Source organism: Chaetodon trifascialis, chromosome 17 (assembly GCF_039877785.1).
Source record: "Chaetodon trifascialis isolate fChaTrf1 chromosome 17, fChaTrf1.hap1, whole genome shotgun sequence".
Classification (NCBI taxonomy): Eukaryota; Metazoa; Chordata; class Actinopteri; order Chaetodontiformes; family Chaetodontidae; genus Chaetodon; species Chaetodon trifascialis.
Window position 1 is genome coordinate 3,343,396 of NC_092072.1, and position 24,918 is coordinate 3,368,313.

Here is a 24,918-nt window from a genome sequence, read left to right on the forward strand (position 1 = left end):
GAACTTGCTCTAAGAAGGGACGGTTTTGTTGCATCAAAAAACTGCAAACTGTGCAGCGAACATTTCAGGAGTGAGGATTTTGACAGGACAGGGCAGACTGTCCGGCTTAAGGCTGGTGTTGTGCCAACCATTTTCAACTTCCCTGCTCATCTCCAAAGGGTATGTGTATCATTGGCCAACAAGAATATGTGATATACGTATTGTCATGATTTCTGCAAGTTTAGGAATACATGAAGTGTTGTGCATTAAGGACATTTTAATATTTAACTGTATATTTTAGCCAGTAGCAACAAGAAGCACTGCTGCCTCTAGAAGAGCAGAAGAAAACCTGCCCATGGACCTGCACCAGGATGAGCCTCCACCTGATGTGAGTATTTGTACACAACTAAAAGCATCATATGGCTTATCATTAAATCATTTATCTCAGTGGTGCCCAGGAAGGGATATGATGGTGTTACTTGAAGAACCCGATATTATTTGAGGTGGTAATCTGTTTAAAAGGATTGAGAACCACAGGCTGTCACTTGCTTATGTCACTCATACACTTTTATGAATAAGCATGTACAAACTACAACAAGGTGAAGGGAACCTTTACAATCGAAACTGACAATTTTGTCTAGAGACCCAAAACATAATTTCGCCTTTAGCCAAGCCAATTTATTAAAATCAATTTATTACAAGAGCACTGATTTGGGTTTTATTTTGTAGATTTAAAGAACATAGAATTGTCTTGAACTCAGCACTGATGGGTGAACATGAATTGTTAAAAAGTTACCGCTAATACTGTCCTTATTATTATTATTATTATTATTATTATTATTTTTATTATTATTTATATATTTTTCCAAAGCCTCAGGCAGCCACTGGAGAGAGGAGAAAGAGCCTGAAGAGGAAGGCCCCTGACCACCTGTACGCATTGCCTTCCTGCCCCAAGGCTATAAAGGCCTATGTTATATGTTAATATGTTGGTTTTGGGTGCATGTTGGTTTGGAGTGAATGTTGCATGGTTTAGTGTTACTGTTGGTTTGGAGTGAATCTTGAATTGTTTTGTAATTGTGCGCACCTGTTAATAAAAGAAACCTTGATGTCATGTTACTGAATGTGTTTATTTAAAAATTTATAATAAAATATATGTAGGGTAGAACAGGTAAGATGAACAAACCATCCCCATGATCTTTAAAACTATACACGAGTTGTCACAAGACCCTAAAATAAGAACACAAACATCATTTCCAACTGGCTGTGGAATTCTTTGACTTCTGTGGTATAATTATTTTTTATGCTAAAGCAAATGGACCCAGGTCTAAACTTATAGATTATGCATGTTAGTGATATTCAGTGTATAGAACTATGTGAATCATTTAGCAAAGGATCATTCTGAATCATTAAATTAATTAGGTTTTATCAAAACGATGGTCATGGGGCAAGATGAACCAAAAGCCTTGGGGTAAATTGCCAATATGAATCACAATTCATATAATGTACATACATTATTCAGGTTAAGTTTGAAATATCATGTGGCTCAACTTACCCCTTTATATTTAATATATGTATTAATTAGAAATATAAAATATCAAACTATTAAATGTTTAACATAAACACTGACGATTTAATTTCACTGTATATGTGTTCAGCTATGGCAGGTAATGGTCTACTATCTACTTTTTTAATTTAATATGAAAGTCCATGGTTATAATTATCCATAAATATGCAGTAACATAACTACATCTCTGGCGTTTATAACAAATCAAACCGTTTAAAAGTCGGTTGAAAATTGAGCAAGTTATGGTTAATTAAATAGTACATGCTCCATAGGCATTAATGTTATCAGTGAGCCAGCAGCCCCTAGGTAAGATGGCCGCCGCATAGCGACGTCAGCCCTCATTGGCTCACAGCGTCTATAAGCTATCTAGCCTTTCTATGTATATCTATGGTAAATACATCGAGCAAAATGTCGTGTGGGTCTGCATAAGAAGATTTGTTGAGCCACTTACAAACAGCTTGTTACCAGAAAAAAAAATCTAAATGACTTGTATTTTGAACAAATGTAGAGTAATGCACAACTTGATATATTCATGTCAAGAGACAAACTTTGTTTTTTATTGTTATTATCACAGGCGTCTCCATAAAGCTAAAGAGACAAAAAGAAAAACATTAAATCCATCAAACAGAAGCAAAATTATTGAGCGTAAATGTTGAAATGAGTTCAATTCCACAAAGCCACATTTTTGTTGAATCATTTAGACTTAAAACATCCTGATTGATTAAAGTGTGAACATCGTGTGAGCCAAGTATTTACCTACTATAGCACCATGTTCAGCAGCAGTCTGACAAACTGGACTCCCTGTTTGTCTGAAGGTTCATATTTGACTTTTGATTTGATCTGAGCTCAGGGTTGCTCACAGCTGGAAGGTCAGAGAGACGTCGTTAGCCCTCATCCTGCTGTCAACTGACACTAAGTTTAACAAACAGCTAACACTGCCACAAAAGCTGGTCAGCACAAGATCCAGAAAGGTCTTTTCATCTACAGAGAGTGTGTCAGCGCAGAGGAAACACAAGAAAAATAGGTTCACTGATGACATGGAGGGCGTTTGTCTGAAACGAGAAGAAAAGACAAATTATTCACGTGCTTCCAGTTGAAAACTTTGTCAGCTTCTTTTAAAAAATCCACTTATCTTCTAAAAGTGACAGCAGTGAAGTCAATACAGAAAACCTCTGAACTGTGGTTACACATTAAAATGGTTAAACATGGTCTGAAGAAAAAAAGTTATTTAAAAACTGAAATAAATTATGAAAGTGATAAAAAAAACCCACCTCATATTAAAATATGTGATTAAATGTATGTTTGTGTATTTCATTATTGAATTTCTTGTATCAATTTAGGTAAAAATAAAAAGTGATGGTAGACGATGAAGATTCTTTAAAACTTTAAATCAGGAAAAATAACTTTTCATTCTTTCAGGGATTTGCTGACACTGTTGTCAGCGTGCATTGATTTCAAATGAATCAAAGCCTTAAAATGTTCTATAAAAACTGCTCGATGAGAGAAAGTGACAGCAAAGACAAACAGAAAAAGACATGAAGTGCAGGACGCTGACAGTAAAATAAAGGTGTGTTTCCCGCCTTCATCACTTCTGATCCCAGTCTTACTTTCATTGCTCCTGATGGCTGCTTTGTCCAGTTTGATGACGATGTCGTCCTTCACACCAGAGAGCTGAAACACACAGTCGTACCTCCTCCAGTCTTCAGGTGGGACTGATGAAACGTTCAGGTCAGCGCTCGTCTGGAAGGTTCCGTCGTGGTTGGGGAGGATCTCTCCGAGCTCCACGTCCTCATGAAGCTCCTCTCCATCTTTCCTCCAGATGAGTATGGCTCTGTCAGGGTAGAAACCTGAAGCGTGGCAGCTGACTGGAGAGGAGGGAGTCTTCTGGAGGAGAGACACTGAGGGGAGCTCTGCAGAGTCAAGAGACAGACACTTTAGAGCATCTTCATGAGGATTTACTGAATATTAACATCATCATTCCTGTTTGATGTCATCTGCTTTAAATGCTTCAGCAGCAGACACTATAAATATGTTTGCAATGAAAGGAAACATGACTGAAGTGTAGCTGAGACAAGAAGGAGGGACAGAGGAGGACAAAGACAGGTGAAGAGAGGTGAGGAGGGAAAGAGACATGAAGTGAGACAAAGTGGGTCTCTGTATGTCCCTTCATATTTATTGTAATATCCCTGCCTCTTAGAGACACAAGAGACACATGAAGGTTGTTGTGTCCATTAAAGGACATCAGGTCATGTGATTCTACCTGTCCTCAGCAGAGACGTCCTCCCATAGTCCACATACTTCTTCAGCCACTCAGGACAAATCTGGGTCAGATAGTTTTTTCTCAGTGCTATCCCAGCTTTGTCATAATCCCACTTGTGTTTGGTGATGACAGCTTGTTGTTTTGGAGCGATGAACGTTTCTGTCTTCAGGTCAAATGATATGAAGTCTTCTCCATCATAACCCCACTGATCATAACCATTAACCTCTCCAGTCTCATCGTCCCACTCACAGCCGTACATCCACTGGACAACGTGGACACCTGAGAGAGAGACAGACAGAGAGGACAGTGAACCAGAGTGAGATCACAGCCCAGTCATCGATCACCAGTCCAGATCACATCTTCACCACAGACACACGCTGATCCACAGACGCCAAAACAGACGATCTACACCTCCTGCTGTCATTGGCTCCACCGAAGCCACTCACAGCCAATCATCACGTGGACGGCGTGGACGTCTTCCACACAGACGGAGAGGCAGAGACTGCTGGGACACAGAGTGAGATCCTAACACACTTCATGTCCTCTTTGTCCTTTGACCACACTGAGTCCACTGAGACCAACAGCTGAGCTCCACTGTTGAAGGTGGTGTGTCTTCATGTGAGCTGCAGGGACACACACACTGAGCCGGAGTCCTGACCAGCAGACTGCTGCACTGTCTGTACTGCTTATTATGGGATGGACACGCTGCGGTCAGGACAGTGGAGTCGTGCTGTCTCTGATGTGAATAAGACGTGTCCACGTCGTCCTGTCAGACATGTTTATTCAAACATACTGCTCCTCCTCTCATATGGGGACCCAGCAGAAGCAGCCTGTGTCCCTTTTCCAGTCCCGCACCGTACTTTAAGAAACCAGGCGCTAACGCTCCTCTATCAGCTGTGTGAAAAGAAAAGCCTACATCACATAGTGTGTGTGTGTGTGTGTGTGTGTGTGTGTGTGTGTGTGTGTGTGTGTGTGTGTGTGTGTGTGTGTGTGTGTGTGTGTGTGTAAACATCGGTTTGCTAAAATACAGGATTCAAATATAAACAACATTTTATCAGCAGAAAGTGAAAAATAAACAAACCTCCAGTTTGGTTGAAGCGCGGCTTCAAAATTTCAATGTTGGATTTGAAGATCTGCTCAGCACCCACAGAGATCTGAGTCTCCCTCTCCCAGTACTGTGGATCATCTTCTGTGACTCTGCTCATCCAGTCCTGTTTGGGTTCTTCTCTCCTGGTGTTACTGTCATAGTGATTGATCTGGACGTCATCAACCATCCCAACAGTCACAAACTCTGGGAAGTTTGGGACTCCAGAAGAAGCAGTGTAGAAATACTTCAGAGAGTGAGTCACTGTAAGAAAAACTTCATGTCATGATTTCAGTTTTCACAGTTTCACTTTTGTTCATCACTGAAAAACCTTATTTTCCTGCACACACAATCAAAAAGAACTACAGCGCATTCAAGACATCCTCATCATCTCTGCTGTGCAGTCAACAAACACACAAACACACTCAGAAAGAAAGATTTGGCTCCACAAACTCTTTCATATTTCTGACCATCTGCTCTTGAAAACACGTCTTTATTGTGAAATGAGACGTCAGAGGAGTCGCACATTCACTTCATGCAGTCTGTCCCTGACTTTCACTGACAGACAGACGTCTGTTGGACGTCCACGTCTAATAAAGCAGGAGGACATAAAGATCTGACTTTTGACCGTTCAGTTATTGATCATGTCACTGTCCCTGGGCCACTTTCGCCTCCATTGGCAGAGCTTTTTTCTTTTCTTTTTTTTTACAGACGCACCCTGAAGTAACACGTCCGTGCATTTGGTCAGTGGTGTTTGAAAGATGGAAAATAGGAAGATCAAGGGTGGCGCAGAGAAGGCAAGAATTAAAAAGAAGAAAGCTCTGGAGACAGACACAGCCAAATGTGCTAAAATTGGAAACTTTTTCACTAAAATGAGCTCGCGGTTGGAAATGACAAATGAGGATGATGAAACGTGATGATGATGTTGAACTTCGCCTGCAAACCACCGTTCAAGTTAATTAATTATCATGTCAATGAATTGTGTAGCATTGTGGCATATAACATAACGTTATTTAAATTATGGTATGATGCGACGCCACATAACTGGGAAACTTTGTCTTGTAGCCCCTCAGAGTCAGAAGCAAGATCCAGCACCAAGCACCAGCCATGAGCCCACAAGTCCAGAGTGGGCGGGTAGGATTGCTCGTTGAGTGAATATTATTATAATTAAAAGAATGAAGAGTATAGTGTAGAGCTGCTCTATATGAAAAGTGCCCTGAGATGCTCGATGATTCAGCACTACATTAATGAAACTGACCTGAATTGATCAGAAGTCTTTGGAAAAAGGCAAGATTTGTGCTGAGAATTATGACCATTTTTAAAATGTGATTTAGTGTCAGAAGCAGAGCCAGGAGCCAGCAGTGATGAGAGGATGCTCCTGTCAGTATGGAAGGAACAGGTGAGCTGTTGTAACAGAGTGCGTGAACAAGCAAGCATTAGTTGTAATATAACCACTTTCTATGCCCAAACGAACACTTATTTGAACAGAATATAGATTCAGATATTGTTGAAAAGGATGTGTTGTAAAGAATAATGTTGAGGTTGTGCACTCATGTTGATATAAATCTACATTGTGAAGCAACCCTTACTTGCACTGAATTGGAAATATTTTAGAAAAATACACTGAATTACAATAACTTCAATAAATTGTAGACTTAAAATGTAAGGTTATAATTACATGATTTTAACAATAATAGGTCGTGATCTAAAGTGGGCTGGTCTGAGGCATGAAATTTCAGGGCTGAAAATGAGTCCCACTCCAGCCCTGGGTGTAAATGACTCCTAAAAAAGGGCCCCATGCATTCTTTGTCAGGATAATAGGCACCAGCTTCATGCATGTCCTAAGTTCACAGAGATGCCGTTGGTAGAGCGACAGAACTACATAGAGAAGAAGAAACTCTGCTATGGATGCCTAAAATCTGGCCATAGTGCAAAGGAATGTCATCAGCATCTCTTCTGTGAAAACTGCAAAGGAAAGCATCCTACAGTCCTTCATGACTACAACTACAAAAAAGAAAAGTCTTCCTCACAGATGGGACCAAATCAAGGCACTGCTGCAACGTCACTCAGTGTAGCAGGTGAAGGCTCGTCCTGCACATCGATGGTGATGCCAGTGTGGGTGTCATCTAAAAACAATCCAACTGCAGAGAAACTTGTCTACGCTCTACTGGACACTGAAGGTGATACTACATTTCTCGACCAAGAAGTGAGTGACAGTCTAAATGCTGAAAGGCATCCAGTGAAGTTGAAGTTGACAACCATGAGTGGAACGAACACTGTTCTCCCAAGTGAGAGTGGTTTTGGCCTTCGTGTAAGAGGATACAGTTCTGCCATTCAGGTTGATCTTCCAGTTACCTACACAAAGGACTGCATACCTGCGAATCGTGCTCACATTCCCACTTGTGAGACAGCCAAGCAATGGTGTCATCTCAGAGAAATAACAGACGAGATCCAACCACTGAAGGACTGTGAAGCAGGGCTTCTGATAGGCTACAACTGCTCTAGAGCCATGGCCCCAAGGCAAGTCATTCTAGGAGGAGATGAGGAACCATACGCTGTACGGACGGATTTAGGATGGAGCATTGTGGGCCGCTTATCTCAAACCCATGATTTGCAGAGCACAAGTCGCCTGTGTCACAGAATCACAGTTAAAGAGCTACCTCCAGCAATTCCTGCTGATGCTATCCGCATTCTAGAATCTGACTTCAAGGATGGCAGCGAAGACAGTAAAACAGTGTCACAAGATGACATCATCTTCCTCAACAAGCTGGACGAGGGCATATGCAAAAACACACACGGCCACTACGAAATGCCTCTGCCCTTCAAAAACAGGCCAAACTTGCCTGACAACAAAAGCTCAGCCATGATACTCCTCAACCACCTCAAAAGAAAGCTGCAATGGGATGAAAGGTATAAGGGGCAGTACGTCAAGTTCGTGGAAGAGGTCATTGAAAGGGGCGATGCAGAGCAGATCGAGGACGGTGGGAGTGAAGGTGAGAGATGGTACATCCCCCATCATGGTGTTCATCATGCAAAGAAGCTGGATAAGCTTCACGTTGTGTTCGATTGCTCTGAAAGACACAAAGGAACCAGTTTAAATGACCACCTCCTCTCAGGGCCTGACATGCTGAAAAACTTGAACGGAGTTCTCATTTGCTTTCGTCAGCACCCTGTTGCATTGATGTGGGACACTGAAAAAATGTTCCATCAGTTTCATGTGGATGAGGCTGACTGCAACTACCTGCGCTTTCTTTGGTGGAACAAAGGAGACTTGAATTCATCGCCTAGTGAGTTCCGTATGAAGGTGCATCTCTTTGGTGCAGCCTCTTCGCCTGGATGTGCAAACTTCGAGCTGAAACGTCTCACTAAGAAAAACAGTGACCTTTACCCTAAAGGCTCACAGTTTATCGTGAAAGATTTGTATGTCGATGACGGGATTGCAAGTGTTGAAAGCACTGAAGACGCCATTCAGCTTGCAAGAGAAGCTCATGAACTCTGCCACAGGTGGTCTCCGACTGCACAAGTTTGTGTCAAATGACAGAGATGTTCTAGAGAGCATACCACCTTCTGAACGGGCAACCAGTGTGAAGAATATGGATCTCTCATTCAATGATCTACCGCTTGAGAGAGCTCTTGGGATACAGTGGGATGTGGATTCTGACCATTTCCAGATTTGTGTCAGCCTCAAGGATCAGCCTGCAACACGCTGTGGCATTCTGTCTACAGTTGGGGGATAAATGGATAAACCATCAAGGCAAAGGCCTGACCATTTATGAACTCAGGTCCCATGGCTACTGGATTCCGGGAATCAATCGGGCAGTAGCATCATACATTCATTCATACAATGCATCACCTGTAGAAAGTACCGAAAAGCAACAGAAGAGCCAAGGATGGCTGATCTACCCCCTGAACGTGTAGAACCATCACTCCCCTTCACCTTCTGTGGAATGGACTGCTTCGGCCCATTCCTCACAAAGCAAGGAAGAAAAGAGAACAAGAGGTATGGTCTTCTCTTCATTTGCCATAGCTCCCGTGCTGTTCATGTTGAGATGCTTGACGACATTTCTACTGACGCCCTCATCAATGGCCTTCGATGTTTCATTGCCATACGAGGTGCTATTCGTCAGATCAAGTCCGATCAAGGAAGGAACTTCGTTGGAGCCAAAAATTAGCTCAAGGAAGCTCTTAAGGAAGTCGATGCAGACCAGCTGGCTGCATTTCTTTCTGAGAAACAATGCAACTTTTGCATGAATGCACCCTATTCAAGCCATGTTGGAGGGGTTGGGAAAGACAAATAAGGACAGTGAGAAGCGTCCTAAGGTCCATGTTGGCTCTTTCCTCTGGTAGGCTAAATGGCGCTTCGCTGCGGGCCTTCCTCTATGAAGCTATGGCGATTGTCAACAGTCGATCACTGACTGTTAACAACCTCAGTGACCCCCATAGCCTTGAGCCACTCACCCCTAATCATCTCTTGATCATAAAAACTGTCAAGGCCTTACCCCCCCCCCTCTGAGTTTGTCAGAGAGGACATTTATGGCAAGAGGAGGTGGCGACATGTTCAGTACTTGGCCGAACAGTTGTGGAGTCAATGGCGAAAATAATACCTTGCCAACATCACTCTCAGACAGCGATGGCATACACTGAGGAGGAATCTGCAAGTTGGATATGTTGTCATGGTGAAAGGAGAGGATGCCTACAGTAATGAGTGGAGATTGGGCAGAGTATCAGAAGTCACTACTGACAAAGACAGACTAGTAAGGAGAATTAAGGTCTGTCTTGGTGACAGGGACCAGGGCAAGAAAGGGGAGCGTCTCCACAAGATGTCTGAAGTTGAGCGCCCAGTCCAGAAGCTAGTTCTGCTATTAGAGGCTGATTAGACTTGCATACTCTCCCTATATTTCATAATACACTCTTCCCATAACTTGTAAGCTTACAAGGTTTATAATGGTTATTTGTTCTTTGCATAAGTTGTTTGAGCTCTTATATGAGGAGTGTCATTTTCAGTTAGGAATCATTTGTGCTTAATGTAAACTGTATACTGTTCCATTATTTACTCATGATTTGGTGGGAGTGTAAATGACTCCTATAAAAGGTCTGTGATCAGTTCATCAGTTTTTGTAAGCCTTTGTTTTGTTAGTGTTAAAATAACTGTTCCCGCCTTGCTTTATTTTGAAGGTGTATTTGAACGTTAAGGGCGTTTATTTTGGCGCTTTTCCGGCGGCACAGGAAGTGTACAGCTAAGAAGCGACCCTTGACACGAGGGAGATGTATCCAAAAAAAGGTCGGAAAATGCATAAGGGGCGAGGAAAAACGGATTACACGGTGTTGCTGTCCAATGCAAAGAAGATGTATAAAAATTATAAGCGCCTAGCTGTACTGGGAACAAGGTATCTTGTTATTTTATTTGTTTTATGACGGTTTTATGACGGAAACGTTGTTTTGTGTATATTGTTGCTGTAGCAGACCAGCAAATGTTAGCTTCTTTTAAAATGTTTATCTGGTACTGCTAACTTTATATTTTGGCATGTTTTTGAGTGCTAAATGTGCTAAATGTCAGCGTTATTATGGCTAATTTTTGCCTATGGTTAAAGTTGTTTAAAGGTGATATTTGTTGACTTGTAAGAGCTTATATATGTTTATTATTTATTTTTGTGTTATCTTTATCCTTCCTGTCGCTCTTGGTGTTTCGTGAAAGGAGTGAAGGACAGAAAAGGAAGTTTATGTTCAAAACAAGGCTGACAGCTGAACATAAATAAATGCTTTGTGAAACATCAGTACGCTTCACCATTGTCTGGCTGGGGTTTCCTGCCATTGTTTCTCATGGCAAGTGAGTGCGCCGCCTTGCCCTTCCTCTCAGCGCATTAGCCAATTAGCACCTGAGGCCACTGGGCGCATGCCCATCTTGTCGCCCTCTTGCTCTTTGGCACTGAGGCCCGCCCACTTCCTGGTCGCCTCACTTCCTTCTTTCCACCGTTGCTGTTGCAGGTAATGTGCTGTCCTCACAACACGTGCCTGTGTGCTGCTATACAGCTAGCGAACCATTTAAGAAAACTCCGTACACAAGGCTTTCTTTTCTTGCTTTTATGGAGCCGTCTTGTAGTCAACGTGCCAATCATACATAATGTCAAATGTTGACAAATGTTGACAAACGGTAACTGTAACATACAAAAAAATGCAATTACTATCTACAATATATGTGGTATGCTAACACAAACACGTAGCTAATACACGTCGGTAACATCGGTATCCGGAACGGATCGGTAACGGAAACACAACTGACTTTACAAACTTCCTCAAAATACTAATTCATAACATTTATGGCCTCTATATAAGTGCTTCGTACACATAATACTTACAAAGACGAAAATTTCCAAAGGCTCAAATGCTCTGGAGTCAACACAGCGTATTATGAGTGTTTTGTGATCTTGATTTCTGCCGTACCGCTAGCCAGTCTCTCGTGAGAGAAAAAACACCAAAGATTGTCTATTCATGAGATGAGCACCCACTCTGCAGTAACCAAAACGATCCTTTACGAACTTTTAACAGTTTTTAACCATGAAATCAACTTATTTATTTATACATTATGAACTTATTTGTAACCTTTCAACTGACTTATGAAATTATAAATGTCTTTGACCCAAAGGCATGACAGGTAATGTTTCAGTAGCTGTCTTGCTGTTGTACCTGATTTCGCCTAATTCTGCGCGTTATGATATCGGTCGTTATGTTTGGTTTTATACGTCGGATTGTCCGACTCAGTGCCGACGTAACAGCTCGCGGGGGAATCCCTGTTCCGACGTACCTGGCTTATTGGCGGCCGCGGTTTGCCACCGCAGCCAGGTGAACGTGAGGCTCTCCTCTCCCACATGTGGTTTGGCGCAGCCTGATCGGTATGTATGCATGTCAACCTGTCTCTCTGCTGTCAGTCTCAACATTGAGTTCGCCTTTTTTTAAATCAATTTAGTTTATTTCTATATTTTTATGGCAGACACTGACTGGTGGGCCAGCTGTGGGGTTAACTTGCTTGTTTTCTCATTTTTGTTCATTTCTCTCTTTACTCATTTTGTCACCATTGAGGTGCATTCAATTGATTTGATTCATTCGTTATTTTCATTTTGGTTATCTGAGTTATATCATTCTCTTCTGTCTATTTTGATGAAGTACAAGTTCTCTTCTGTTCGACTAATTCTGATTATTTTGTGTACACTAGTTTTTGTTAAATTGTTTTGTTCCTTCAAACTATTTTTGGCAGCTAAATCATTTTGTTTTGTTAATCTGGCTAATTTGTCAAGTTGGTTGTTGCCTATTGTTGAAAGCTTTGTGTATTTGTTTTTGTTTGCAGGTGATTTGTTGATTTGAGTTTACCCCAGTAATCATTTCCCTTCTCCATTCAGGTGCTGGAAGCTAACGGTGGTGGTCCTGGTGCCCTGGTGGTGGCGTCCCCCAGTTTTCATTTTGATTCACTTTTGTGTGTTTGAATGCGTTACTGCCACGAGTGCATGACAAATACTTTTTAAATCATTTCTATCATCTGCAGGAGAGACAAGCTTCAATTCACAGACACAGAATAGAAAGAATATAAATGAAGCCTTTTTTCTTTAACAATCAGCTGACTTGAAAAAGTCTTCACTCACCTGCCGCCGCCCCATGTAGACCTGTTCCCAGCAGAAGCACAAAAACCAACGTCCTCATTGTGAACTGTCGCTTCTGAAGCTTCGACAGAAAAACGACTGACTTTTCTTCAACAGGACAAACTCACGAACTGCTTCCAGATTGAGGATCAACAGTAAAATAAGTACAAAATAAGGAGAGACCCTGATATCAAACTCTGTCTGAGCCAATGAGAATTCAGCCTGAGGATCAACATCATTTGTAACTCGGTCAAACTGAGCCACTGAGGTTATGAAGGAAAGCAGAACTGAGCTGATCTCATGTGAGCCTGTGGAGGAGGATGGGGAGACATGACATGCGGGCCTTTATTTTGCTTTCTGAGCTCTGTTCGCATATGAAAGGAGTCTGAAAGCTGCTGCTGCTCACATCTTGTTCAGTGTGCAATAATCTGTGCAATACTACCGATACATAACAGTCTGTAAATACTATATTTTTTTTTTAGGATGACGTTTTCTTTCGATCCCACCCTTTTGTATATACTTGTTGTGTTTAACTTGCATGCACTTGTTGTCTTTTACCATTCTATCCACTTGATTGGTGCTGCTGTGAATTGCAATTTCCCCTCACGGGACGAATAAAGGAATAATGAATTGAATAGAATATGTGTTGATTCTGTGGGAGGTCAGAGGTCACTGTCAGCTACAGATCAGACACTGTGGAGTGTGTGTGGATGCAGTAGTGTCTTATTGTTCTTTGGCTCTGTGTGGCTGCTCTGGAACTGAAAAGAGTCCTGATCGAAACATCAACAACAAACAACAAGTCAAAGTGATTTCAGTGACGTCACAGTGAGTAAATGTGCTCAGGAGCTCCCCCCAGTGGTTCAAACCTGCACTTGATGTGCAGCAGCACAGTTCCTCAGTGTGGACTTGTAACCCCCATAAATTCAACATATGATTTATTTTATTGTTAAACTCATTTGTTAATTTCATTTGTACAGTTATAGTTACATTTCCATTCATTTTTTTGTGTATTTACATTTGTGTTTTATAGATGTTCGGTTACAGTTGAAATGTTTGTGTGAGTGGTTTTTCACTGGAAATCCAAAGCTTTGTTCAGTAGCTCAGCGGGAGACAGAAGGAGTAGGATCGTACGTAGTGGTACACAGTAGAAGAAGACGACGGAGTCGGAGTATGTATACAAAGCTACGGGAGGAGAAAAAAAGAAGAGAAAAGTGATTTTTTTAGACGGTTCTGTATTGTTCGAGAGATACTTACTTGTTTTTTGGGACGTTTGGTTGCCGAAGCAAGAGAGGAGGATTAGTGTTTAAGTCTTTAAACTCTCCGGTTGGTTTTTTTTGTGTGTGTTGCTCTCTGACGAGGACGGCCACGAAGATTTCCCAGCGAGCGAGAGGTTCGGCGAGGATCTCTGCTGTCGCATGTGGAGGGAGAAAATCCAATGGTGTCCTGGGATGCGCTGGATTTCCACTCAAAGAGACAGATAAGCTTGAGCGAAAATAAAAGACTAAAAAGGGGGCCCCTAACTGAACTGAGATCTGACTATAAGAAAAACATACTGACCTGACTTAACAGAACTGAACTGGAAAAGAAAAAAAAAGACAATTATCTTGGGGTTATTGATTTTTTTCATTATTGTGTTGAATGTAATAAATGTGTTCTCTATTCTGTTTTAACTAAAGTGCATTCGTGTTTTGCTTATCATCCTCCTTATCGGGCCTGTGTGTGAGAAACTTATGTAGCTACTTATGAACCATTGGTTAATCTATTTTTTTCCAAGTAGTGGTTACAGACTGTTGTCATCTGTTATTTTAAACACACCATCTGATTATTGAATGACACTCAGGGGAACATCTGAATCCTTTCTGAAGTCCACATCCAATCAGATATTTTATTTATGAGTTAATACATTTCAGCACAGGCTGGTTTTGGTGAGGCCGACTGCCAGGACAGATAATCTACTGAAACACCAGAGAGTTTCCACGAAGCAACGTTTTAGCTGAGAGAAACAAAAGCAAAGCAGAAAGAGAGTCAGAGAGCTTGTGAAACACAAACATCAGATCAGGTCAGCTCTGTCCTTCAGGATCAAGGCGTCTCAGCTGATTTGGAGCTGTGGACGCTGAAAACTGCTGGAACGAGAGAAACGTAACACCGCTGCTGATGTTTGAACACCTGATGCTGTTTCTCACTTTGCTCTGGCTTTGGCACCGTTTGGACTGTTTCAACCCTCACTTGTTGCTTTCCAGGTACTTTCTAAAAGCTCACAGAATTTATGTCTGATGGATAAAAGTCAGATCTTTGGTTCTTTACTTTTTTCTTTACTTACATTTCTTTTACAGCTAAATGATCAACAAGCAGCAAACAGATGGAGGAATGTGTAAAGTCAGCAGTGCAGGCAGTGGATGAGTGAAGATGTGCTGTATGGATTCTGCTCTGTTGAGACAAACAAGAGGAAACTAAAAGCCAGAGCTCACAGATGAGTGATGAGGAGACCTGCTGGCTGCCGCTCTGGCTTCATGTGCACGGGGACACACCTGGTCCAGGTGTTCCGTGAAATGTTGTGTTTCGTGAATTGTTTTGTGAAATATCGTTTTGTTTTCTGAAATTTTGAGTTTAGTGAAATACTGTCGAGTTTTGGGGGCGTAGTGTTTTCTGAAACGTGTTTTGCTGTGTTTGGATACTCGGGGCCACCGTACCCGCCCACCTCCAGCTTCGTATACAGACTGGTGTTGTTTGTGTTCTCGAGCGGCGGCTCGTTTCGACTAAAATCAGTGTGTCGCTCGTTGTCAGCCTTACTGTTCCTCGAAAGCGGCTTCGTTAGTTTGTTAGAAACGTGTCGTTGATGAGTTTATCTCTCGGAAACATCGAATTTGTGACTATGCGTCAAACTTTACCGAAGTGTCCAAACTACGATGAAGTTCATATCAAATGACATTTTAATTTCCTCTCCTCTCAAAATGGGGAAGGTTATCTTGCTGCTGTTCCTCTGCCACGCTACAGCTGCACGTAAGTTGACTAAAATGTGTTTTACCTGTGAATCTGTACCGTGAAGTCTGTCGGTAGCGTCAAAGCGGAAGCAGACGCCATCTTGTTTTTTGTTAACCGTTCTTTCGTCGGCTGTTTGTTATTTTCACGAGTGTTTCCAATCATCAACATAAGCCTGCTTTTATTTTTAGCACGCTCATGAAGAATTAACTTAACTTAATGAATTAAACATTTGTCTTAATTCCACTCATTTCTAAACTTCGTGTTTTTTTCATCGCCCGTTTAATTTAACGTTAGAAAACATTTTTGTCCTCAAGGGATTAATATTAATATATATACAGAAAAGTAAGAAATTCATTTTCAATAATGTGAAATCCTTCTCATCACCTGTTTGACAGTGAATCACTCTCTGAAGTATTTCTACACTGCCTCTTCTGGAGTCCCAAACTTCCCAGAGTTTGTGATCGTTGGGATGGTCGACGGCGTCCAGATGTTTCACTATGACAGTAACACCAGGAGAGCAGAGCCCAAACAGGCCTGGATGAGCAGAGCCACAGCGGATGATCCACAGTACTGGGCGAGGGAGACTGGGGTCTCTCTGAGCGCTCAGGAGACCTTCAAAGCCAACCTTAAAATTGCAGAGAAGCGCTTCAACCAAAGCAGAGGTTCGTTTATGTCTCCCTTTTATCAAAGAGGACCAGCTGGCGTCCCTCTGCGTCATCCTTTGAGTGTCATTCACGCACGTTGAGCAGTTTAATTTGAAGGTTTTTCTTCGTTCACGCATCTGACAAACACGGTTTACACGTGATGAAAATGCTGGACGCTGCTCTCCTGCACTGATGCAGCCTTTCTTTCCATCCCATAATAGCTAACACTATACAATAGCTAATAGCTAACAATTAGGATGAATTATGTCGGTCCATCCCAGCACGCAGCGGTTGACTCTTTGCACCATAGCAGGTGATGATTGGCTGTGAGTGCTTCCTTAAGCCGATAACAGCAGAAGGCGAAGATGCTGCGTTTTAGTTTCTGAAAGCTGACTGTGACGGGATCTCGCTCTGCTTTACCGTAGTCTCTGTTTCTGTCTCTCTCAGGTGTCCACGTCGTGCAGTGGCTGTACGGCTGTGAGTGGGACAGCGAGACGGACGAGGTCAGTGGTGTTCATCAGCACGGTTACGATGGAGAGGACTTCATAGTGTTTGACCCGAAGACAGAGACCTGGATCGCCCCAAAACAGCAGGCTTTCATCACCAAACAAAAGCTGGATCACAGCAGAAGCTTGATTATGCAGATAAAAGTCTACCTGACCCAGACCTGTCCTGAGTGGCTGAAGAAGTATGTGGACTATGGGAGGAGCTCTCTGCTGAGGACAGGTAGGATCACATGACCTGCTGTCGTTTAATGGAGCAGTCTGTTGAAATGACAAAGATCTGCTGATCTCTCTGCCTTTCTGTCTGTCATGTACACACACTGTATCTGCATACACAGCCGAGAGCGTAGCAGTAAGCAGTACGCCTGCAGATCACGCATGATTGATGAATGAACTGTATATCCACACCGCTGCTTACTGATGATTTACTAATAATGACGTTTTTAAGAGAGTGAGTTGAAATGCCTCAGGTGGAGGAGTGAAGGTGGGATCCTTTGCCCAGTTTGGTCAGTGCTGAGAGGCTGAAGCTCAGAGGACGTGGACCCGGCTCGTTAAGGAAGAGCTGGGCTGGGATGATGGAAAAGTGGCAGCGGTTGGACAAAACAAAGGCTTTTTTTCCCAGTCTGCAAAGGGATAACAGACGTCGATTTCATGCTTTGCTGAGGGGGATTCTCCCAGGAAAAACCTTTTGTTTCTGGCAGTGGTCAGCTAGGAAAGATGGGGATCCAGCAGGGGCTGAGATGACCTGCTGTGTTTGCTCATTGTGTGCTGGACATTATTTCTGTTGCATGTTGGGATGCGAGTGCATGGGCAGTAAGAGAGTTCAGATTCAGCCAAAGCATTGACCATATTTGTGCAGTCTGTAAGAATAATGTGAGGGTGAAACGGGCTTGTTTCACTGACTTAACAAAAGCATTTGACTTTATCAGAATCAGTGTTCCTTTATTGATCCCCGAGGGGAAATAGTTTTTTGTAGCAGTGCTCCATACAAAATAGAGTTATAGATTAGAATAAAATAGAAAGAAAGAACGAGAAGGAATATATATATATATAAAGGCAATATAAAAAGAAACAGAATATTAATACTAAAGATAAAGATGTAAATAAGAAATATACAACACGATAAAATGTACAGCAATAAAACAAGTATTTTTTATTATATACTGAGCATATTGGATGTGCAAAATTGAGATGGAATATATATTATAATTACACTATATACTGAATCTTGAATGTCCAAAATGGAATTCTATGTGCAAACTGAAATTGTAAAATATACAACAGAACAGAACAGATCAGTGAGCATATTCATTAGTAGAGTTTGATTCGAGGTGATGGTGTTGGTCTGGCATCGAGTGGATAACTGAAGGATGGCAGGTCTGAGGAGGTGGAGCAGAGTATGAGGCATGTGTGCAGGGGGTTGAGAAAGGAACAGAGACCCAGGACAGCGTGAGGTCTGTGAGAATGAGGACATGAAGGTAAATGTGAGCTGCTGGATGCCGATGATCCGCATCATCTGAGATAGCTGATTGAGAACGAGACCTTCACACTGGCAAATTTCCATCATAATGACATAAAAATACAAACATGGAATTGACAAGCCCTGACTTAGCAGAGAAATACAGTGTTTCATGGCTGTGCTGCATGTTTTCTCATTTTTGGCATATTTGCTGATTTACATTTTGGTCAGTGGCAGAATATGATTATTTTGACAGGTTTGTTTTACCGTAGATCTTTAAAAATACTGGTGCAGCACACAGGAATGGCATTCATGATCAAAAATATATTAAAAAAAAAATCTCTCTCTCTCTCCCTCTGCAGAGCTCCCCTCAGTGTCTCTCCTCCAGAAGACTCCGTCCTCTCCAGTCAGCTGCCACGCTTCAGGTTTCTACCCTGACAGAGCCACACTCATCTGGAGGAAAGATGGAGAGCAGCTTCATGAGGACGTGGAGCTCGGAGAGATCCTCCCCAACCACGACGGAACCTTCCAGACGAGCGCTGACCTGAACGTTTCATCAGTCCCACCTGAAGACTGGAGGAGGTACGACTGTGTGTTTCATCTCTCTGGTGTGGAGGACGACATCGTCACCAAACTGGACAAAGCAGCCATCAGGAGCAATGAAAGTAAGACTGGGATCAGTTTATTTTACTGTAACGTCCTGCACTTCATGTATCTTTACGTCTGTTTTTGCTGTTCGCTTTCTTCCATCTATGGTTTTAGAGACTCGTTTTAAGGCATTTTCAGATGAATATTTAACCAGTGCACATGTCCACCTCTGGACCCTGACAACGGTACCACCGAATCCCTAAAGGGACCCAAAGTTATTTTTAAAGCCAGAGTTTTTAAGTGCTTTAAAGGAATTATTGCCATCCCGTCTGTAAACCAGGCAGAAAAAAGGCTGAGTCAGCAGAGTCAGAAAGGCCTTTGAATGAGAGTCAGAAGCTCTCATTGTGACCAGAAACAGCAGCACAAACACAGCGTCTGTATGCAGGATGGCGTCCTTTTGGCAGATGGACGTTCTCGTCTTCTAACCTGCTTCATCTGTTCAGGTTGTGACTGTTTGTTGTTGTTTTCTGCTCAACAGAGAATTCTGTTGTCATTCCCATCATCGTTGCAGTGGTTGTTCTCGCTCTCGTCATCGTCGCCGCTCTTGGATTCGTGGTTCACAGAAAGAAGAATGGTGAGAGACATGTTGATGTTTCATGATATTTGCTCCAGTTCTTCATCTGTTATTGAATCCAATCATATTTTGGTTACTGTGTGTTACTGGTAACACTCTCGAACACGTAGCGACATTCATGGCATTGCAGGAAGGTTTGTAGTTCGCGGCTCACGGGGAGAAAGAGGAGTCGCACAGTTTTCCGACTCTTGTGGAGAGTGTTTTTGACTTTTCAAAGAAAAGAAAAAAAGATGAAAGCCGGTAATCTTCTGAACATACGTGAGCTTCCTCAGGTATCTTATCTGTAACTGCTGAATTTCACCTGAGCAGCAAGACATTTTTATTTTGATTTATTTTGTTCTCATTTGCAGTCCCGGTGCGTTTGCCTGCCAGGGATCCTCCAGAAGGTCAGATGAGGGCATTGGCCATCGGTAACTAATGTCTCTATCTGATAACCTGTTTGCACCAGTTCCCAAGTCTTTTCCCAAAGGTTTCAGAGCAGATCAGTTTTTTTCAGCTCCTAACTCATCAAATCTATGTGAGCCACAGTGTCATGATGATATGACTCGAGAAGCCATTTGGGTTAAATATAAATTTACATTTGATTACTGTGTGTTACTGGTAACACTCTCAAACACGTACCGACACAGTGTATCCCACAGATCAAGGATCTATTTGTGGTGGTGTGGTCCGGGGGGGGGGGTTAAGATTAATAGATATACATAGTAATAAAAGATATGAATAATAGCTTGTATTTAGTTTTTACTGGAGTATTTATTTAGTTTGTACTAGATATACAAGTATATTTCCAAACAAACAAAAACATTAAAAATTAGGAACCTTTTATGGGAAAAATGCATTCCTGATCTGACCCGACCCCTGTTTTATTTCCCTGTGTTTGCCGAGTCTCACCTGTTACCTCCACCCTAGCTGGAACCACTGCCTGCTGCCTGCTTCCTCCCCTACATCTCCCTGCGTAACGTTACCCGCTACTACTATCCCTTCCTCCTCCTCCTCCTCCTCTCTCCTTCTTACTGCCGCATCTCTCTCTCTCTCTGCCACAGCTGCATCTGCTGCCACAGCTGCGGCGCTAGTTGAAGCCTGGAAATATTGAAAGCAAATACATTTCACACTGATGGAAGACTTGTCACTACTCCATGCGTTTCTTAAGCGTCTTATACCGTTTTGATAATACCCCGTGAGGTCCGGAACCTACCGCCTCTTCAAGACGAGGTCTTTTCTTCTTTAGAAAATTGTAAGAATTGTAACGACACGCGACATTCTCAAAGCAAACAGTCCGGAGGCGAGGTTGAATCAAAAGCCGAAAAATGTATTTGTGGCGGCTAAAATTTATTCGTGGCGGGCCGCCACAAATACATGAATGTGTGGGAAACACTGCCAACATTCATGGCATTGCAGGAAGGTTTGTAGTTCGCGGCTCACGGGGAGAAAGAGGAGTCGCACAGTTTTCCGACTCTTGTGGAGAGTGTTTTTGAGGCAGTGAGCAGTGTGTGAGCCGATGACACGATGTGAGAGATGTAATAAGAAATAAAGAGGAGACGCTTTTAACCAATGAGACGATCTGTCTGTCCATTCAATCTGTATTTTGTTCTTTCAGGCTCAGAGACTTTGTCAGTGATTTATTTTGTTCTCATTTGCAGACTCGGTGCTTTTGCCTGTGCCTCCTCCAGGAGTTTCCACGAGCGCATCGGCCAACGGTAACTAATGTCTCTATCTGATAACCTGTTTGCACCAGTTCCCAAGTCTTTTCCCAAAGGTTTCAGAGCAGATCAGCCTGTGGAGCTAAAAGGCCGTCTGTGTGTTTGCATGACTGCCTGAACAGAAATCTGTCTGTTGTTCCCTCTCTTGTCCTGCACCTGACTGTTGCTCCATGTTCTCTCTTCAGCAGAGGACAATTTGTCACGTGGTTCCACTAATTCTTCGGCAGGAAGTCTCGGCAGCGACACTCCGTTGATGAAGAAGACTCAGGGCTGAAACATGGCCTGTATGTTGTGTTGTATGTCTTCAAAGCGAGCCTTACTGATGCACATTCTGACAGTAATTTGCTTTTTTAGTCACAGTTTGAGAGAATTTCACAAGCCCAGTTCCCAGAGAAGTTGGGACCCCCCCCCCCCCAGCTGGCTTTTGAACTGTGCACTGATAACAAGCCAGACGCTCCCTCTCCTCGTTCGCCCAGAGGACGCAGCATCCATGATTTCCAGAAAGAATGTCCAACTTTGACTCGTCAGACCACAGGACAGTTGTCTCAATGAGTTCAGGACCAGAGGGGGCCGCGGTGTTTCTGGATCATGTCACTCACCTGCTGCCACTCAACCTCATTAACTGTGAGATGTTCCAGCAGCTGTTTTCTCTCAGCATTTCACAGCTTTTCCAGCCTTTTGTTGCCACTGTCCCAACGTTTGTGAAATGAGCTGCTGGCATCAAAATCTACATGAGGATATAATTACAGAGAAACAAAACATTTGGTGTGTTGTCTTTGTGCCATTTTCAGCTGAATATGGTGTTTCAGCTTTTGAAAATGCACGGCGTCCCACCTCTTTTGGAAACGGGGATGCTGTTGACACGAGTCATGCTTTTAAATATGTCAACAGAAATATTTCGACATAAATATTTATTCACAGTTCTGATGTTAATCTGTTACATGACGCTTCAACACGGTCAAGATGTTTTTTTCTTTTGTTTGAGTTAAATCAACATGTGTAAGAGCAGTGTTCGACTGTGGTGCAGTTCAGTGTTGGAACTATTTTGCATTTTAACTAAGAAGGCTGATACATGTGGACTGTTTCTGCTCAGGTTTTTCTACTACTGTTAAAATATTTTTGAATAAATACTTGGACAAAGGAGCATGGTTTTCTGTTTCAGGTTTTTTTTATGACTGTCACATTATTTTGTATCTATTGGTTTACAGGTCAGTAACATCCATATAACACATTTTGCAAGTGTTAACACAGAAGTGTTTAAAATAAGATGTCAACAGTCCACACTGAGAAACTGCTGCACATTAAGTGCAGGTTTGAACCACTGGGGGGAGCTCCTGAGCACATTTACTCACTGTTACGTTTCCCTTTACTAGTAGAAACGATAACACTGACAACTAACGAAGAAAGAACTCTGTACAGACGTGAGGCAGTCAAAAAAAGAGATTTATTTACAATATTTAAATGAAAAGGTAAACAACAAATGTAGGTTTGATTAATGTGGGGGAAGGAGGTAGACTTCATCTGAGTCTGTCACCTCCCAGCAAGTGCTTACATCAGATGCAAGTATAAACTATCTTTTTAAAAAATAAAACGTATATTGTCTATAAAACTTCTTATATATAAAACTATATAAAGCCTCCACTCCTCAACAGTTGTGGATGGTGTCATCTGCCTCGTTCGCTCTAAGTATTCCTTGCTCAGATCTTGCCTCAGATGGTAGTTCAAAGTATTCTGAAACAGTATCTTTCCCTGCATCACAGGAGGACAATGAGGATAAAACACTGTCTGCTGCCACAGGGAGCGATCCAGAGAGGCCTACTCAAGTGTGTCTTAATATTATATAGAGCTACTGGCAGCGCTCTGCCCAATCACATTCCTTTACATTCATGAGTGGAATTTGGAGTTTGACATGTGCACTGAAGTGATGAGCAGAGATGATGGACAAACAACGAGCATCACCAGGAGGAGCGTCCATCAACTTGCAGCTTGACACAGTCAGATTTTCGGTCAATACCATGTTAAATCTGTATGCAGAACTGTAGGATTTAAATGTCGTCCATAAGTTTCCCAGTTACCAGTGAAGGAGTTTTACAGAGTCCACCTCATGAAGAGTATAGAGAAAAGTGAAAAGGAAATGGTCCATCTGGATCGCCAGATTAGAAAAACAGACCTTGAAATTGTTTTACTGGAACGCCAGTCGAGGTGGGTGCACTTCACAGGTGACATATGTTAATGGATGGAGCGATATTACAAGTCCTAACTGCTGCTTTTGTACTTTTAAGGAATAAAGAAGACCAAAGCACATGTGAATTTGTCTTTATTTGACGGTTTCAATCAAACGTAGTTTCTGCTGATTAGGTCCCTTACAGCCCTTCCATCCTGCAGTCTGCAGGGTGGATGGGATGCTCATCCTCAGGGTCATTACTTTGTACGGCAGGGTGTTGCTCTCCTCTAATAATTGCAATATTATGGAGAACAACCCAGTGATGTCACATGCCCTCTCTGTACTGACCTTGAGCTTACGCAGGCACTGGAACTGGGATTTGAGTATGCCTATGGCCATCTCAACCCAGGCTCTAATCCTGCAGTGGCCACATTAAAACGCTGTTGGGGCCCCGGCTCAGGCTCAGGGTAAGGGGTCAACAGAGTGGGCTGGCATGGATAGCCTCGATCCCCCGGTAGGTAGCCATCAATCTCTCCTGTAATTATAGAGGACACATCTGAGTGCATTAAAAAGGGAGACAAAGAACATTTGTACAAAGTTTTAGCTTCCTTGCACGTGCAAATCTGTTGCTCACACTACACTCCCAGTAGATCGTAATGGAATATATGATTTCTACATCAGTCACCTGCAATCCTGTGGAATTCCTCTTTAATGTTTCTAACAGGTTGGTGTCCGGGGAACACTACCATCATTGGTAACAGGCGTTTCAGTGTGAGGGTCACTCTCCTTACAGCCTTTCCGAAGTGCTCTGTACAAAAAACTTCCGCTTGAAAAATAATAGTAAAAAAAAAAAAAAACGTAGCGCTAAGCATAAAATTTGCTGTGATATGAGCCCACATCTGCGGTGTGTGAGGTTGGTGATGTATGGCCGGACAATGTTATCAAAATAAGTTATACCGTTGATGAAAAACGGTAGCGTCTCATCTCATCTTCAACTGCTTATCTGGGGTCGGGTCGCGGGGGCAGCAGCTTCAGCAGGAGACCCCAAACTTCCCTTTCCAGGACCACATTAACCAGCTCTGACTGGGGGATCCCGAGGTTTTCCCAGGCCAGTGTGGAGATACAATCTCTCCACCTAGTCCTGGGTCTTCCCCGGGGTCTCCTCCCAGCTGGATGTGGGGGCATCCTTACCAGATGCCCGAATCACCTCAACTGGCTCCTTTCAACACATGGAGCAGCGGCTCTTCTCAGAGTCCCTCCCTGATGACAGCCTCTCACCCGATCTAAGGGAGACGCCAGCCCTCTGACTTACTCTGAGTTTTCACATAATTCGCTTTCTGGAACACCCCCTCATCTACAAAACTGTCTGAACATAATAGAAATACAGCAGTGGCAACAACCCATAGCTTAGTGTAGTAACAATTTCCTCCTATGTGGCTGATTGTATAGGATACTCCAGCCTTACCTCAGTCCTCCCTCCCACCACAAACCTTCCTAGACAGCAAAGCAAAGTCAAACAGAGAGCAAAGCAAGAGAGAGGCTTTTAAATGGTGTCCTCTGTCTCTGATTGGCTAATTGGCTGGAGCGTGAGTCAAATCCACAGCTCTTGTGGAGCTCACAGGTGGCAGCCAATCTGCCAATCTTCCACTTCTCACCTACAGGACAAAGGGAGGAGAGAGAGAGAGAGAGAGAGAGAGAGAGAGAGAGAGAGAGAGAGAGAGAGAGA

At 42.7% G+C, this 24,918-nt stretch overlaps 2 protein-coding genes across 2 annotated transcripts; one reads left to right on the forward strand and one right to left on the reverse strand.

The window, feature by feature from the left end:
- Window positions 1-2,070: 2,070 nt before the first annotated feature.
- Window positions 2,071-12,680, reverse strand: LOC139346129 (class I histocompatibility antigen, F10 alpha chain-like). The gene is made up of 5 exons (XM_070985060.1): window positions 12,522-12,680; window positions 4,885-5,151; window positions 3,804-4,082; window positions 3,151-3,453; window positions 2,071-2,595 (listed from the first exon to the last, which is right to left on the reverse strand). The coding sequence occupies exons 1-5, from the start codon at window positions 12,577-12,579 to the stop codon at window positions 2,570-2,572; spliced, it is 933 nt and encodes a 310-aa protein (XP_070841161.1). The 5' UTR covers window positions 12,580-12,680; the 3' UTR covers window positions 2,071-2,569.
- Window positions 12,681-15,210: 2,530 nt separating this feature from the next.
- On the forward strand, window positions 15,211-22,172 carry LOC139346125 (class I histocompatibility antigen, F10 alpha chain-like). Its single transcript, XM_070985056.1, has 8 exons — window positions 15,211-15,518; window positions 15,896-16,162; window positions 16,592-16,870; window positions 18,469-18,771; window positions 19,233-19,328; window positions 19,679-19,738; window positions 20,969-21,025; window positions 21,214-22,172. The coding sequence occupies exons 1-8, from the start codon at window positions 15,425-15,427 to the stop codon at window positions 21,300-21,302; spliced, it is 1,245 nt and encodes a 414-aa protein (XP_070841157.1). The 5' UTR covers window positions 15,211-15,424; the 3' UTR covers window positions 21,303-22,172.
- Window positions 22,173-24,918: the final 2,746 nt, after the last annotated feature.

Coding starts and splice junctions, on each gene's coding strand:
- LOC139346125 (XM_070985056.1), top strand. CDS start 15,425: ATGAAGTTCATATCAAATGACATTTTAATTTCCTCTCCTCTCAAAATG. Junction 15,519..15,895: donor CTGCCACGCTACAGCTGCAC/GTAAGTTGACTA, acceptor CCTGTTTGACAG/TGAATCACTCTCTGAAGTAT. Junction 16,871..18,468: donor GAGCTCTCTGCTGAGGACAG/GTAGGATCACAT, acceptor CTCCCTCTGCAG/AGCTCCCCTCAGTGTCTCTC.
- LOC139346129 (XM_070985060.1), bottom strand. CDS start 12,579: ATGAGGACGTTGGTTTTTGTGCTTCTGCTGGGAACAGGTCTACATGGG. Junction 5,152..12,521: donor TCTACATGGGGCGGCGGCAG/GTGAGTGAAGAC, acceptor TTTTTCTTACAG/TGACTCACTCTCTGAAGTAT. Junction 2,596..3,150: donor AGCCATCAGGAGCAATGAAA/GTAAGACTGGGA, acceptor TTCTCGTTTCAG/ACAAACGCCCTCCATGTCAT.